At 28.9% G+C, this 12047-nt stretch overlaps 2 protein-coding genes across 2 annotated transcripts; one reads left to right on the forward strand and one right to left on the reverse strand.

The window, feature by feature from the left end:
* Positions 1–203: 203 nt before the first annotated feature.
* On the reverse strand, positions 204–3378 carry LOC101497870 (probable trehalose-phosphate phosphatase J). Its single transcript, XM_004502381.4, has 11 exons — positions 3007–3378; positions 2779–2919; positions 2604–2675; positions 2411–2503; positions 2229–2291; positions 2042–2143; positions 1815–1892; positions 1534–1603; positions 924–994; positions 681–773; positions 204–584 (listed from the first exon to the last, which is right to left on the reverse strand). Exons 1-11 carry the CDS (start codon positions 3250–3252, stop codon positions 516–518), a joined length of 1098 nt encoding a protein of 365 aa, XP_004502438.1. The 5' UTR covers positions 3253–3378; the 3' UTR covers positions 204–515.
* Positions 3379–10121: 6743 nt separating this feature from the next.
* LOC101491578 (ETHYLENE INSENSITIVE 3-like 5 protein) lies at positions 10122–11751 on the forward strand. The gene is made up of 2 exons (XM_004502451.3): positions 10122–10391; positions 10504–11751. The coding sequence occupies exons 1-2, from the start codon at positions 10130–10132 to the stop codon at positions 11490–11492; spliced, it is 1251 nt and encodes a 416-aa protein (XP_004502508.1). The 5' UTR covers positions 10122–10129; the 3' UTR covers positions 11493–11751.
* The last annotated feature ends 296 nt before the right edge of the window (positions 11752–12047 follow it).

Genomic DNA, 12047 nt, shown 5'->3' on the forward strand with positions numbered 1-12047 from the left:
GAAGATAAGATCATGCTGATCCATTATTTGTGGCCTCCCCCTAGCTAGGCAATGGTTCTTTGTTTGTAAATTGTAATTTTTATTAGAGATGAAATGTTAAGGTAATTACTGTTTTAAGTAATTAAGTACACTTGGTAAGACAAATTAAAATAACTAAACGTTGAATGTGAAATCATACTTAAAGCATAGGAAACATTTACATATAAAAGAGGAAATGAGGAAAAAGAGCATAAAATAAAATTAATCCATTCAGACTTACATCTAAGGGCCACATAATTTTTTCCCCATGTACTACACATTAAGTACTACTTGGCTATATGTCAAAAGAGAAAATAAAGTACTACTTAGCTAATTACATGAATGTAGACTTCCTTCAAACTATGAAGGATACTTTTGTCTTTCTTTTTTGGTACATTTTTGTTTGATCTTCCGACTAGAACATAAATTACAAAATGTCCTATAATTTTTACCCAAATTCAACTTGTACATTGATGTCATTTCATTTCATATGTCCATTATACACGAGAACATGGTTGCGGAGTTAAATGTTTCCACTCCACCAAGCGTTGAAGAAATTTCATCACCTGCATGAAAAAAAAAAATAATGATTAAATTAGTATATTTTTTAGCATAGGGGTTAAAAAATAGTTGTAGTAAAAAAATGAAGAATATCTACTTGCCTCATTGGGTTCTTGTAAAGAGTAAGATGCATTTGTGTCTTTTGCAAATTTTGATACAAGAATGCCAAAACCTTGTCCTCTGTCTCTTAATTTCTGTTTAGAAAATAATATTTAATTTTTTTTAGTATTCAAACTATGGAGTACCAACAAATAAGATTATTGACTTAAGAAATTAAACGGTTATCATCCAAATTAACAGAATCTATTTATAACAAAAAAAATCTAGTTGAGATCTTTGGATACCTTAAATGCATCTTCATCCGATCGATCATCGCCAATATAAATAGGAAATACATCACTGCAGTTACCCAATCCTGTTGAAAAATATTTGTTAACTAGAATTGGTGGACAATTTAATACGGATTATAATATAATTATAAAAGTTCATTGATATTCCATCTATCAGACAATAATGTATTTGTATATAAAATATTTGTCTTAAAATAAATGATTTATCTCAATTTTTAATATAATTTTATCTATTTTTTTTCTTTTTCTTTTTATTGTACTTTTTACACTAATAATAATAGTAAATAGATCATCAATAATTAATAAAAGATAATTTAATAAAAATATTATTTTTATGTAATTTTTTTAATACATGTAAAATAATCAAATAGATTAATTATGGTACGACAGATAGATGATAAAACAATCTTCAATGAGAAAGTTGCATCATTGTTTCCTTTTATTTATTTGTGATCAGTCAACCACTATGAAGATTTGTGAATTAAACAAGTAAAGTTCAGAACATAGTCTTAAAATATGAGTATTTGTATCGTTAATACATGTTGCATAACACATGTTGAATTGTGACGAGACTAAAATATGTTAGCACAAGTATTAAACATACCAAGTGACTCTAATAAAAATTCAAGGGCTTTTCCTTTGTCCCATTTAATAGTAGGACGAATCTCTAGCACCTGTTTCAAACAAATATAACATTGAAAATAAGATTAAAATAAATCTCATTTGATAACCATCCTTTAAAAATTGTTCAAACTAACTCATAATAAAACTAGAGTTTATTTACACACACTCACACAGTCAAAAAATCAATGATAGTTTAATTTTTTATAAGACGATATGGAATTCCGCTCCAAAACAAGAGAGAAAAACCTTGAATGGACCCACCTTTCTTCCTTGGGTAAGGCGAAGCTTGGGGTGGTCCTTTAACACTGATTTCACTTGGTGTGCCAGTTCACTCCATTTCTATGTATAGTGAATGTGTTAGACTTTTTTCATGAATAGAGCAATAGTGTAAAAGAATTAAAGGTAGAGAACAAAAAATACTGCAAGTAGTTACAAGAATGTCCGAAACATATAACACGGATGGATATGTCTTTATATACAGTTTGTACCTTTTCATCAACGCAGCGAAAATGGACAGAAACACAGAACTTATTGTTCTCAACCTTCGCTCCAGGAGTTGATTTTGTCTTGTCTACCAATTGTTTGTACACCTAAAAAATAATATTTAATAGTATTTTTTTAACAATCTAAAAGCAAAAACCATTTGATTTAATTGCAAGGTAGAAATGAATTCACCTCATCTATCATAGGAAGAAATTCACTAGCAGGTTGATAAAGAACTGCTTGAGCTTTGCTTCCCTATAGGAAGAAATTAATTATAATTTTTATAATAAATTGCAAAAGTCAAGAATATACATTATATAATAAATAAAGAGTAACTAACTAATAACTAACTAGAGTATAGCCAGCTAGCTCACTTTGTTGTATTTGGAGCTTCTTGTTGGGCCTTTAATATCCATACCATGACTTCCAGCATAGTATAGTTCTGCCAAACGAACAAAATTGTATACCTGTTGTTTCCAAACCAACATCAAATTTTTAGTACCAAAAATGTCATAATAATAAATAAATTAAGAAGATAATATAAGAGTACGGAAAATAACAGTGTACCTTGTCTTTGCATCTGCCAGTGACTATAGCAGTTGGAAAATACCTTGCAAGTTTTCTAACTGTTTTTCTCATCTGATAGTGGATTTAACAGCCAATTGATTAATTAGTTAATAATTTATACGTACAAGTTTGATGAAGTAAAAAAAAAGAAAAGAGTGAAATGAATGAAACTAACCGAATCTGACATAAAAGCACGATCAGGGTCTTCAACAATAGGAGATAGCGTACCATCATAATCAAGAAACATGACAATTTGTTTACCCTTTGATGCTTCAATAATTTGATCAAACATGTCTAATGCAGACGGGTGGTGAAGCTGTTTCATAGATATATGATTATAATTAGAGGAAAATGAATTAGATTTAGAATATTAGTTAGAGAATAAATTAAGGTGGTTAATTACAATCCAAGAGGTTTGTTCTTCAGCGAAAGAAGGTGTGGATTTAAGATGAGTTGGGGAAGAAGCTCTCATAGATTCAAGCCAAGCATTGATTCTTTGTCCACCGTTGATTTCAAGGTCTTTGAGAACCCATCTTCTTTGAATTGAAATGTAGCCTCCTCCAGGTGCTGGTGGTGGTTTTTGTGATGTTGTTGGAAAAACAGTAACACCAGATTTGGTGTCAGAAACTAACACATTCTGCTGAGTCATATTCTTAATTCATGCAAAATACACTTTTGGTTGAAGAGTGTGGCAGAGAAGAGAAAAAAAGTGAATGAGATTGGAAAATTGAGAAGAAGAGGGTAAGTGAGTAGTGAGTAGTGAGAGTGTGAGGGAGAGACAGCACATTGGGTTATGATTTTATAGTAAGTAAAAGAAGAAGTTCCAAAACTCAGTAGTGGGACCCATTGAAAAAGAAGGAGGGCCCTCTATATAGTTTCAGAGTGGTCCCACCAGAGTAGTCAATAGATACCACCGTCTTTTCCTCTTTATTATGGAAGTGCGCATCAATAGTGCCAACAATTATTTTCTATTCTAGATTCATAATGTCTAATAAATTTCTATTTCACTAAATAGGCAAATCACTTTTAACTCTTAACTGTTTAGATATTTTATATGGAATGAAACAAAAATTTCATTCTATTATTTGGAAAATAAATAAGACATAATCAATTATAAATTTTTATTTCATTTTTACTTTAATTCAATCACAAGTCTTAGTCCCTTATATATCATTCCAACCGAATATTTTTTTTAATCGAATAGTAATTTTTTTAAATTAAATAAAAAATTTGTGCAGATTAAATTAAATTACATGCACTACGTCATTAAATAAATAATTTTTTTACAAATTAAAACTCTTTTGAAGAGTAATTATTTTTAGAATATATTTTCATAAAATTGAAAATAAAATATGTGTCTAAAGAGTTTTTTCAAACATTTCTATAGTCATTGTTCTCAGCATTTTCGTTTTGTTTTGTGCCTCCCTTTTTAACTATGTTCTTGATTAATAATTATTAATATAAATCACTTAAAGGAATGTCAAATGAGATAATTCGTTTTTTTTTACAAAGAATGAGTTATAATTGAATGAGGGATGTTTGTTGTGTTGTGGTTGAGTAATTTTGTTGAATGAACAAGACGTTAGACGAGACGCGATCAAAATAGGAGGAAACGAAAATTTTAACATTATAAAAAAGGGGTGAAAAAGTAATTATTTAATTAAAAAGTTCTATTCTATTAGATATTATTGAAATTGGAAAGAATGAAAAATATGAAGGGAAAATGATACGAGATGAAATGAATTCCATTATGTTCTAAACCACTCTATTTATTTTTAAGAAATTCAAACCACAGAATCTTATTATATACCACTCCATTCTACCACATTTCATGAATCCAAACAAAATCTTTTTACACCACCTCATTTTCCAATAACAAGAATAATTCTTTTTTGATGTGAAATTCAAAGTATGATGCATGCAACCACAAAACATAATAAGAATTTTCTTACAAATTTGGTACATTGTGAATTTATTACAATAGAACAACAATCACAAACCTGTGGTTCTGGTACCACTGTTGGGTATGAGAGTAAAAAAAAATCTCACACAATTGAAATAAGAGATGAGAAAAAAAAACAATTGAACAGATGATGAGAAACTTCACATTTTACTCTTTATATTTTTTCTCACTACGAAGAAGCTCTAGTACTATTTGTTGTTGTGTTACTATTTGATACGTCGAGGATAAACTTTATGTGCTTGCTTAAGATTCTATTTATATGAAAGACAAAATAAATTTTCTTACATACAACTAAATATATATATATATATATATATTAAACATCTTGTTTTTCCTTACTCATTGTATAAAATCTAATTTTTCAATCATCTTGTTTTTGTATGCGTTTTCTTTTATAAATCTTTGGTAAGAAATGGCTGTTTTTATCAATTTATTTCAGTAAATAAGTAAAAATTTAAATATGTAAAAAGTTATAATAAATCTCTAAATTCCGATATTTTATGAAGTGGACAAAATTTAATAGTGTGGTACATGTGATTAAGTACAAATTTTAACTCAGCAAAACAAATTACTAATCACTAATTACACATTTTTAACATTTTTTTTTTTATAAAAACAGTAAAATAAATTTTTGATTTGAAAATTCTTGCGGTTAAGCATCCAAACCTCACCAACCATCAGACCCACAAAAAAATGGGCTCTACATATTGAACCTAGAAACACTAATCAGCCTCCGTACAACACCTCCATCAATTTTCATAACAGAAATGTTGGAATTCAATTATGAGTTGTTAGTCCCACATTGACTAGGAATAGAGGCTATATTGGATATATAAGGAGAATGACCCAAAAACCTAATAATGCTTTAAGGTTTTGAGTTAAGATGTGGTGTCTAAGTCTCTTATGAATCATTGTTTAGTCCTTGTTTAGTCCATTCCGAATATTGGGCTCCCCCGGACCCAACAAGTGGTATTAATTATCCTCAATTTTATCAAGATCAACATATAGAGATCGAACAATAAAGGATGTGAATCAAGAAAGAAGAAACAAGAAATATTATTGTTGATTTAGTTCAAACAACAAATAAGAAAGTTTTTTTTTTCTTTTCTAATAAACCAATTTTAAAAAAATTATTAATATATTCTCTCTTTAAAATTATTTATCAAAGAAGTTTATAATGACGACTTTTTTAAGTAAGTTTTATTACAAACTCGAACTTTTTAAAGACATCGCTTTTATAAATAGCGATTTCTAAGTAAATTAATAAAAGATATAGTTTGGTATATAATCTTCAAGATGAAGTATATTAGTAATCTTTTTTTTAAATTGAGTTATTAAAATAAAAAATTCAAAGAGATAAAAACATAAAAAGAAAAGGGAAACAACCCTAATTCCAATTCATTTAATTCAAGACTTCTTTTTTTTTTTCTTTAAAAATGTTTAATTTGTGATTAGCAATTTGTTTTGGTGAGTTTTATGTCTAATGACACATGCCACATCATCAAAGTAATCCTATTTACTAAGACATTTTACATTCTTAAACATAATGGGTCAATGTTGTAAATGGAAAATTTTGATTGTTACATTAAGAAAATAATAATGAAATGAAAGAAGGTATACGGGTAATCTTTAATAATTTTTAACTTAGCGTTAGTAATTTATTCGTGGAAGAGCCTATAGCATTGTTGGTCCTAAATTCCTATAATCAAGAACAAGAATTCGCATAGATGCCAATTTCAAGTTGAGATTATGACATCATTTTTTCTCACTCTCCCTCTATCCCCTCTTGTGTTTGATCGTTATGCTCTGGAATAAAATAGTATGGTCGACATTGCACACACACTGCAAGCTATGCGTGAATATTTTGGTTGGTGCTTTTTTTTTCATATACAAAGATCACAAATCCCAATATTTTGTTCAAACTTTCAAGGACACAAATATAAATTAATGACAAAATATATGTAAGCAACATTCAAGAAACGATTCTCATTCATAACTTAGAAATTATATGTACTAAACAAAGAGCTATAGCCTATAAACCCACATGCGCTGAGCAACGGAGCCAAATTGTTGTTGGCAAATCATGTGAGTGACATCAAAATATCTTCAGCCGCAAGCTTAGGATTTATTTATTTATTTATTATGTTCGGTATAGAAAACTGGTATATTTCAGTTGACTGTTATAAGTATTGATTAATTGTACTTGTTTTTTTAAAACAGTAAGCAAAATTTAACTTTTAAAATAATTTTTAAAAATTAGGCAATTGATAAAAAGAATATTTTAATATATAAAACAATAAATCAAAAGTATAATATTATTGAATTTTTAATTTTTTTTTACTTTTTGAAAATTTCAAAATAATTTAATTAAAAAATTTATATTAACAATGACCCAGAAAAAGGTATATTAACAATGAGTAATCAATAATATGTCCCAGTGAATAATTCAACAAACTGTCATTTTTAGAAAGTTGTCTTTTTGTATCCCTACAATTCACACTATACTCCCTCATTTAAAAAATTTATGTTTAAAATATCCAAAATACCCTTAATAAAATTGTAAAAATAAAAAAGTAAGTGCTGTTGAATTTTTCTTATATTTTTTTTACCCGCAATTTCAGGACGAATGAAATTTTCGGTAGTTATAAATCAATACCGAAAATTTGAAATTTCCGAGAGTATCACCCGGAAATTTGAAATTTCTGGTATTGATTTATAACTACCGGAAATTTGAAATTTCCGAGATGTTCACTGGAAATTTCATTCATTTGAAATTTCCCGAAGATGCGACCAAGTATTAAATTTATAAATATTTTTTCTTCTCATTTTTTACAATTACAAAATTATTTATTTAATAAAACAAAAATAATTATAATATTTTAAAAAACAAAATATTATTAATAAATTATAGAATAAATTATATTAATAATAATAATAAAGTAAATTATATTATTAAAATTATATATTTTTTAAAATATTTTTATTATTATTTTTTAATTACATTAACAATATTTTATTATTATTTAATTTTTTATTTATTAGATCGGAATAAAAATAGGAGGGAGTTGTTAAAAAAAATAAGTTGTTATTTTATAAAATATTCGCAGTAAAGATAGGAGAGAATTGTTAAGAAAATATGTTGTTATTTTATCGGCAAAATATTAGGGCCATGTTATTTATTTTGGCTTATTTAGTCAACCGTTTTGATGTATTTTTTTAATATATTTTATTTTATTAATAGTATTTTAATAGTAAAATAACTACCAGATATTTCAAAAAATTGAAAGTTCCGGTAAGATAAATATAACTACCGGATATTTCAAAAATTTGAAATTTCCGGTAAAAAAAATTTAACTACCGGAAATTTCATGGCACAAATTTTCGGTATTATAAATACTTTACCAAAAATTTATTTGTTGGCGAAATTTCCGATAACATAATTATATTACCGGAAATTTGAAATACGAAATTTCCGGTAGTGAATAGTTGTGTATCGGATTTTAATGAAAAAATTTTAAGTACCAGAAATTTAGTTGAGGGGTGAAATTTTAAAATAATTTTTTTTTTACCATTTAGTAGATGAAAATTTTAAGAATAATTTTGAATTTTTAACAATTTGAAGGAGTATAAAATTAATTGTAGGAGTACAAAAGCCAACTTTCTCATGTGGCCTTTGATTTTTTCGGCCCTTATTTACTGTCCATGAACTTGCAAGTCCAAGTGCACCAAGTGGGCCACAGTTTCTTGAGTATCTAAAAAAGGTTGTATTATTGACACTCTAAACTTGGTCCTCTTAACCCACATTTTGATAAATATACAAAAAATACTCTCAAATTTTTTATTTTATTTGTACTTCCTTATTACTATGTCTATAGCCCCATATTTCTCCATAACCTCCACTCACCTAATTCTACAGTAAATTTTTTTGAGAAATATTTATATATTTTAAATATATCAATGATAGACACGTGTCCAATAATATAAGACATGCAAATTCGTATGAACACTTTAAACATTGTCTTAATTATTAGCAACACGTATAAATCAATATATTAAGACAACAACTAACCTTTTTATTAATGACATGACATTGTTGATTTGCATTAGAAGTCATGTTAAACATATTCTTTTGAAATTTATTTTTTCTTATTCAAATTGGTAATATCAAATCATCAAATGTAATTATACACCATTCATAAATATGACACAATATAAAAATAAATGTTATATTTTATATTAAATTTTAAAAGAAAATCCCCTGAAACTTGTAAAACAAACGGTTTAAAATCTTAAATTTAGAAATGGAGACTAAAAACTTGTTTAAGTTAAAATAGATGAATTAGAAGTGCATTTAAACCATTATTATTTTTTTTAGAAAGAGAGAAGCTTAATGCAGTCAGGCTTCAATCCACACCCGTAGAGTCTGTGCAAAGTAACAAAAATCCAATAAAAAAACAAGTTATATTGATATCATAAGAAGTATGGTTGCAATTGTTTGGGGAAGTGAAACTAAAAGATTACGTAATCACCCTTCAAAATTTCACAAGGGATGAAGAGATGGACCTGCATTTCTTACCATCTAAGTTTAATTATTCTTTTATTAAATTTATACAGAACAATAAAATTATAGTGTTGATATTTTTATCTGTTGAAGTTGGAAAATGCTTTCTATTTGTAAAAATTGCACAAATAAATTTAATTAATACTTTTTGAAAACAATACCTTCATAACATGGGAATGGAACCCCTCAATATTTATTTTCCTCTAAAACAACGATCTATTGGCAGCTCTACGATAAGCTTATTGGGTTTAAGAAATAGTGATCCTAACCATGAAATAGACAACCCAAGTATCTAAAGGTGGCAATTTCAGCCCAATAAGAATTTCGGAAACAAAAATTAGAAAAGCACATAATGAATGATAAATTGTCAGACTCAAAAACTACTCTAATTTTTACGTTTTGAGTCTGCCAATTTCGTAACAATTTCGTAACAAATGGTGACTAAGAGTGGTGACTGGATGACTATTTCGTAACAAATACATTGTAAATAAGATTTTAACATTAAAATAAAAAAATTGAATAGCATGAATAGGTAATAGTATACGTGAGGCATGCATTGAGAATTGAGTATGAGTATGAGTCAGTCTCATAAGTTATGATGATCTCAACTGAAGGTTGGCATTGGTATCAATCGAGATCAACTGGAATCGAACAAAAAACAACAGTATATCAGCTGTCTTGTAACTCGTACACAAATAGTTAAGAAAACCATAAGTGAACAAGCATGCAAATCAACACTGACACACACACCATTTCCTCATGTGATTTATTGACAGCACAAAATCCATTTTAATTTCAAAACTATAACCTTAAACACAATTCTTGTCGGTGATGTCTTCTTTCTAGTCTCTCGTCATCCCTTAGACTCAATTATTGTTTGCATTGCCTTCATTTATTTTATTAACTTTTTCTCTCACCGCCATTCCACCACTGTATAATATATAAACCCAACTACACACCCCTTTATTTCACATAAATATACCATATACTTAAACTCAAGCTATGGTGGTAATCAGTGAAGAAATCGATCCTTATGCACAAGAAGGAACTGAAGAAGATACTGAAAGTGTGGATTATGAGGAGCTAAAGAAACGCATGTGGAAGGACAAGATTCTGCTACAGAAACTCAAGGAAAAACGAGAACAGGACAATGAACCAGAGCAACAAGCAAAACAAGAAGCATCAAGAAGAAAAAAGATGTCAAGAGCACAAGATTCAGTTCTCAAATACATGGCAAAGATCATGGATGTTTGCAAAGCAAAAGGTTTCATTTTTTTCAATTTCAAAACTCAATGTTGGAATTTTGACATAGGAATCAAGAACTATTTAAAGAAATATGACATGTTTTATATATAACGGTAAATTATTTGTAATAGGTTTCGTCTACGGAATCATACCAGAAAAGGGAAAACCAGTATCAGGTTCATCTGATAGCTTACGCGAATGGTGGAAAGATCAAATCCATTTCGATCAAACCGCACCACTAGCAGTTGCCAAATACTTACCCCTCCTTGAAAAAGACAAGGAAACATTCAACATAATGGATGATCCAAATTCCTATATACACCTCCTCCAAGATTTACAAGACTCAACACTTGGTTCACTTCTTTCTGCTCTGATGCAACACTGTGTCCCACCACAGAGAAGGTTTCCACTTGAGAGAGGAATATCTCCACCTTGGTGGCCCAATGGATCAGAAATTTGGTGGGGCCAACAGGGCTTGTTGGCCCAAGAACAAGGCCCACCACCTTATAAGAAACCACATGACCTTAAAAAGACATGGAAAGTTTCTGTTTTGGCTGGTGTTATAAAATACATGTCACCTGATTTGGAGAAGTTGAGAAGATTGGTTACACAGTCTAAAACTTTGCAAGATAAGATGACAGCTAGAGATAGTGCAACTTGGTGTAAAGTTATGAACCAAGAAGAAGCTTTGCTCGGAATTACTAATAAGTGTTTTAAGTTATCTATTTCCGAGGAAGGCGAAAGTTCTGGTAGTAATAATAGTATTAGCAGCAATAGCAGTAGTAGTAGAAGCGAGAAAAGAAGGAAGTGTGTGTTTGATCAGAGTGAGTTAGTACCTACTGGATTTCCTGATAAATTTGTTTCGAATTTCGATGATTGTGAAGCGCGAGCTGATGAAAATGTTGAGGATTGGTTGAATATGGGAGAGATTGAATTTGGATGGGAGGTTGGACATTGGTTGAATGATGTGGATGATGCTGAACTGCAAGCGGCATTGGAAATGGTTAACGGTAATAACAACGTAGATTTTACTCTTGATGATTCAGCTCATAACACAGAAGGGCAAGAGGAAGATGACTCAATTTGGGACTTTAGATATCAGTACCATCCAGAGCAATAATACTATAACAAACATGTTCAGTGGGATCAATGCAGTTTTATTATATTGTATTATTAGTATCTCCTGTCACCACGTTTATTTGTTGTAATGCTTTAGATTTACTATCTCTTTATATTGCTAGTTAGCATATTTTCAGATATATCTTAATTCTTACAAAATTTGCTACTAATAAGTAATGGCAAATGGTAAGTTAAGGAAATGATATATTTAAAGTGTACTCAAAGATTTGGATTTCAATTCTTTGGATACTTGTTGGTAAGATTTGTAAATAATTATAGGATGATGATACATTGGACTACCGTCATAAATGGTTTAACTAATGTTTAAAAATCGAAGAAAATTTTAACATTAATCTATGATACTGTTCGAAAATTTAAGTTAACATCTTTTAAATATTGATCAACAATGAACTCTCTATACCTTAGAATTTTCTGAGACAATTCTAAGAAACATGCAATACAGTCCTTTGGAGTGGTTTCTTCTTTAGCTAGTGAGTATCAATATTCAATCATATTGTTATTCTTTACATGTAGTAGAGCTAAACAATCTCTCTCT

This window comes from Cicer arietinum, chromosome 5 (genome assembly GCF_000331145.2).
Source record: "Cicer arietinum cultivar CDC Frontier isolate Library 1 chromosome 5, Cicar.CDCFrontier_v2.0, whole genome shotgun sequence".
Taxonomy (NCBI): Eukaryota; Viridiplantae; Streptophyta; class Magnoliopsida; order Fabales; family Fabaceae; genus Cicer; species Cicer arietinum.

Coding starts and splice junctions, on each gene's coding strand:
- LOC101491578 (XM_004502451.3), top strand. CDS start 10,130: ATGGTGGTAATCAGTGAAGAAATCGATCCTTATGCACAAGAAGGAACT. Junction 10,392..10,503: donor GGATGTTTGCAAAGCAAAAG/GTTTCATTTTTT, acceptor TATTTGTAATAG/GTTTCGTCTACGGAATCATA.
- LOC101497870 (XM_004502381.4), bottom strand. CDS start 3,252: ATGACTCAGCAGAATGTGTTAGTTTCTGACACCAAATCTGGTGTTACT. Junction 2,144..2,228: donor TTCTTCCTATGATAGATGAG/GTGAATTCATTT, acceptor ATTATTTTTTAG/GTGTACAAACAATTGGTAGA. Junction 995..1,533: donor ATTTTTATTAGAGTCACTTG/GTATGTTTAATA, acceptor ATTTTTCAACAG/GATTGGGTAACTGCAGTGAT.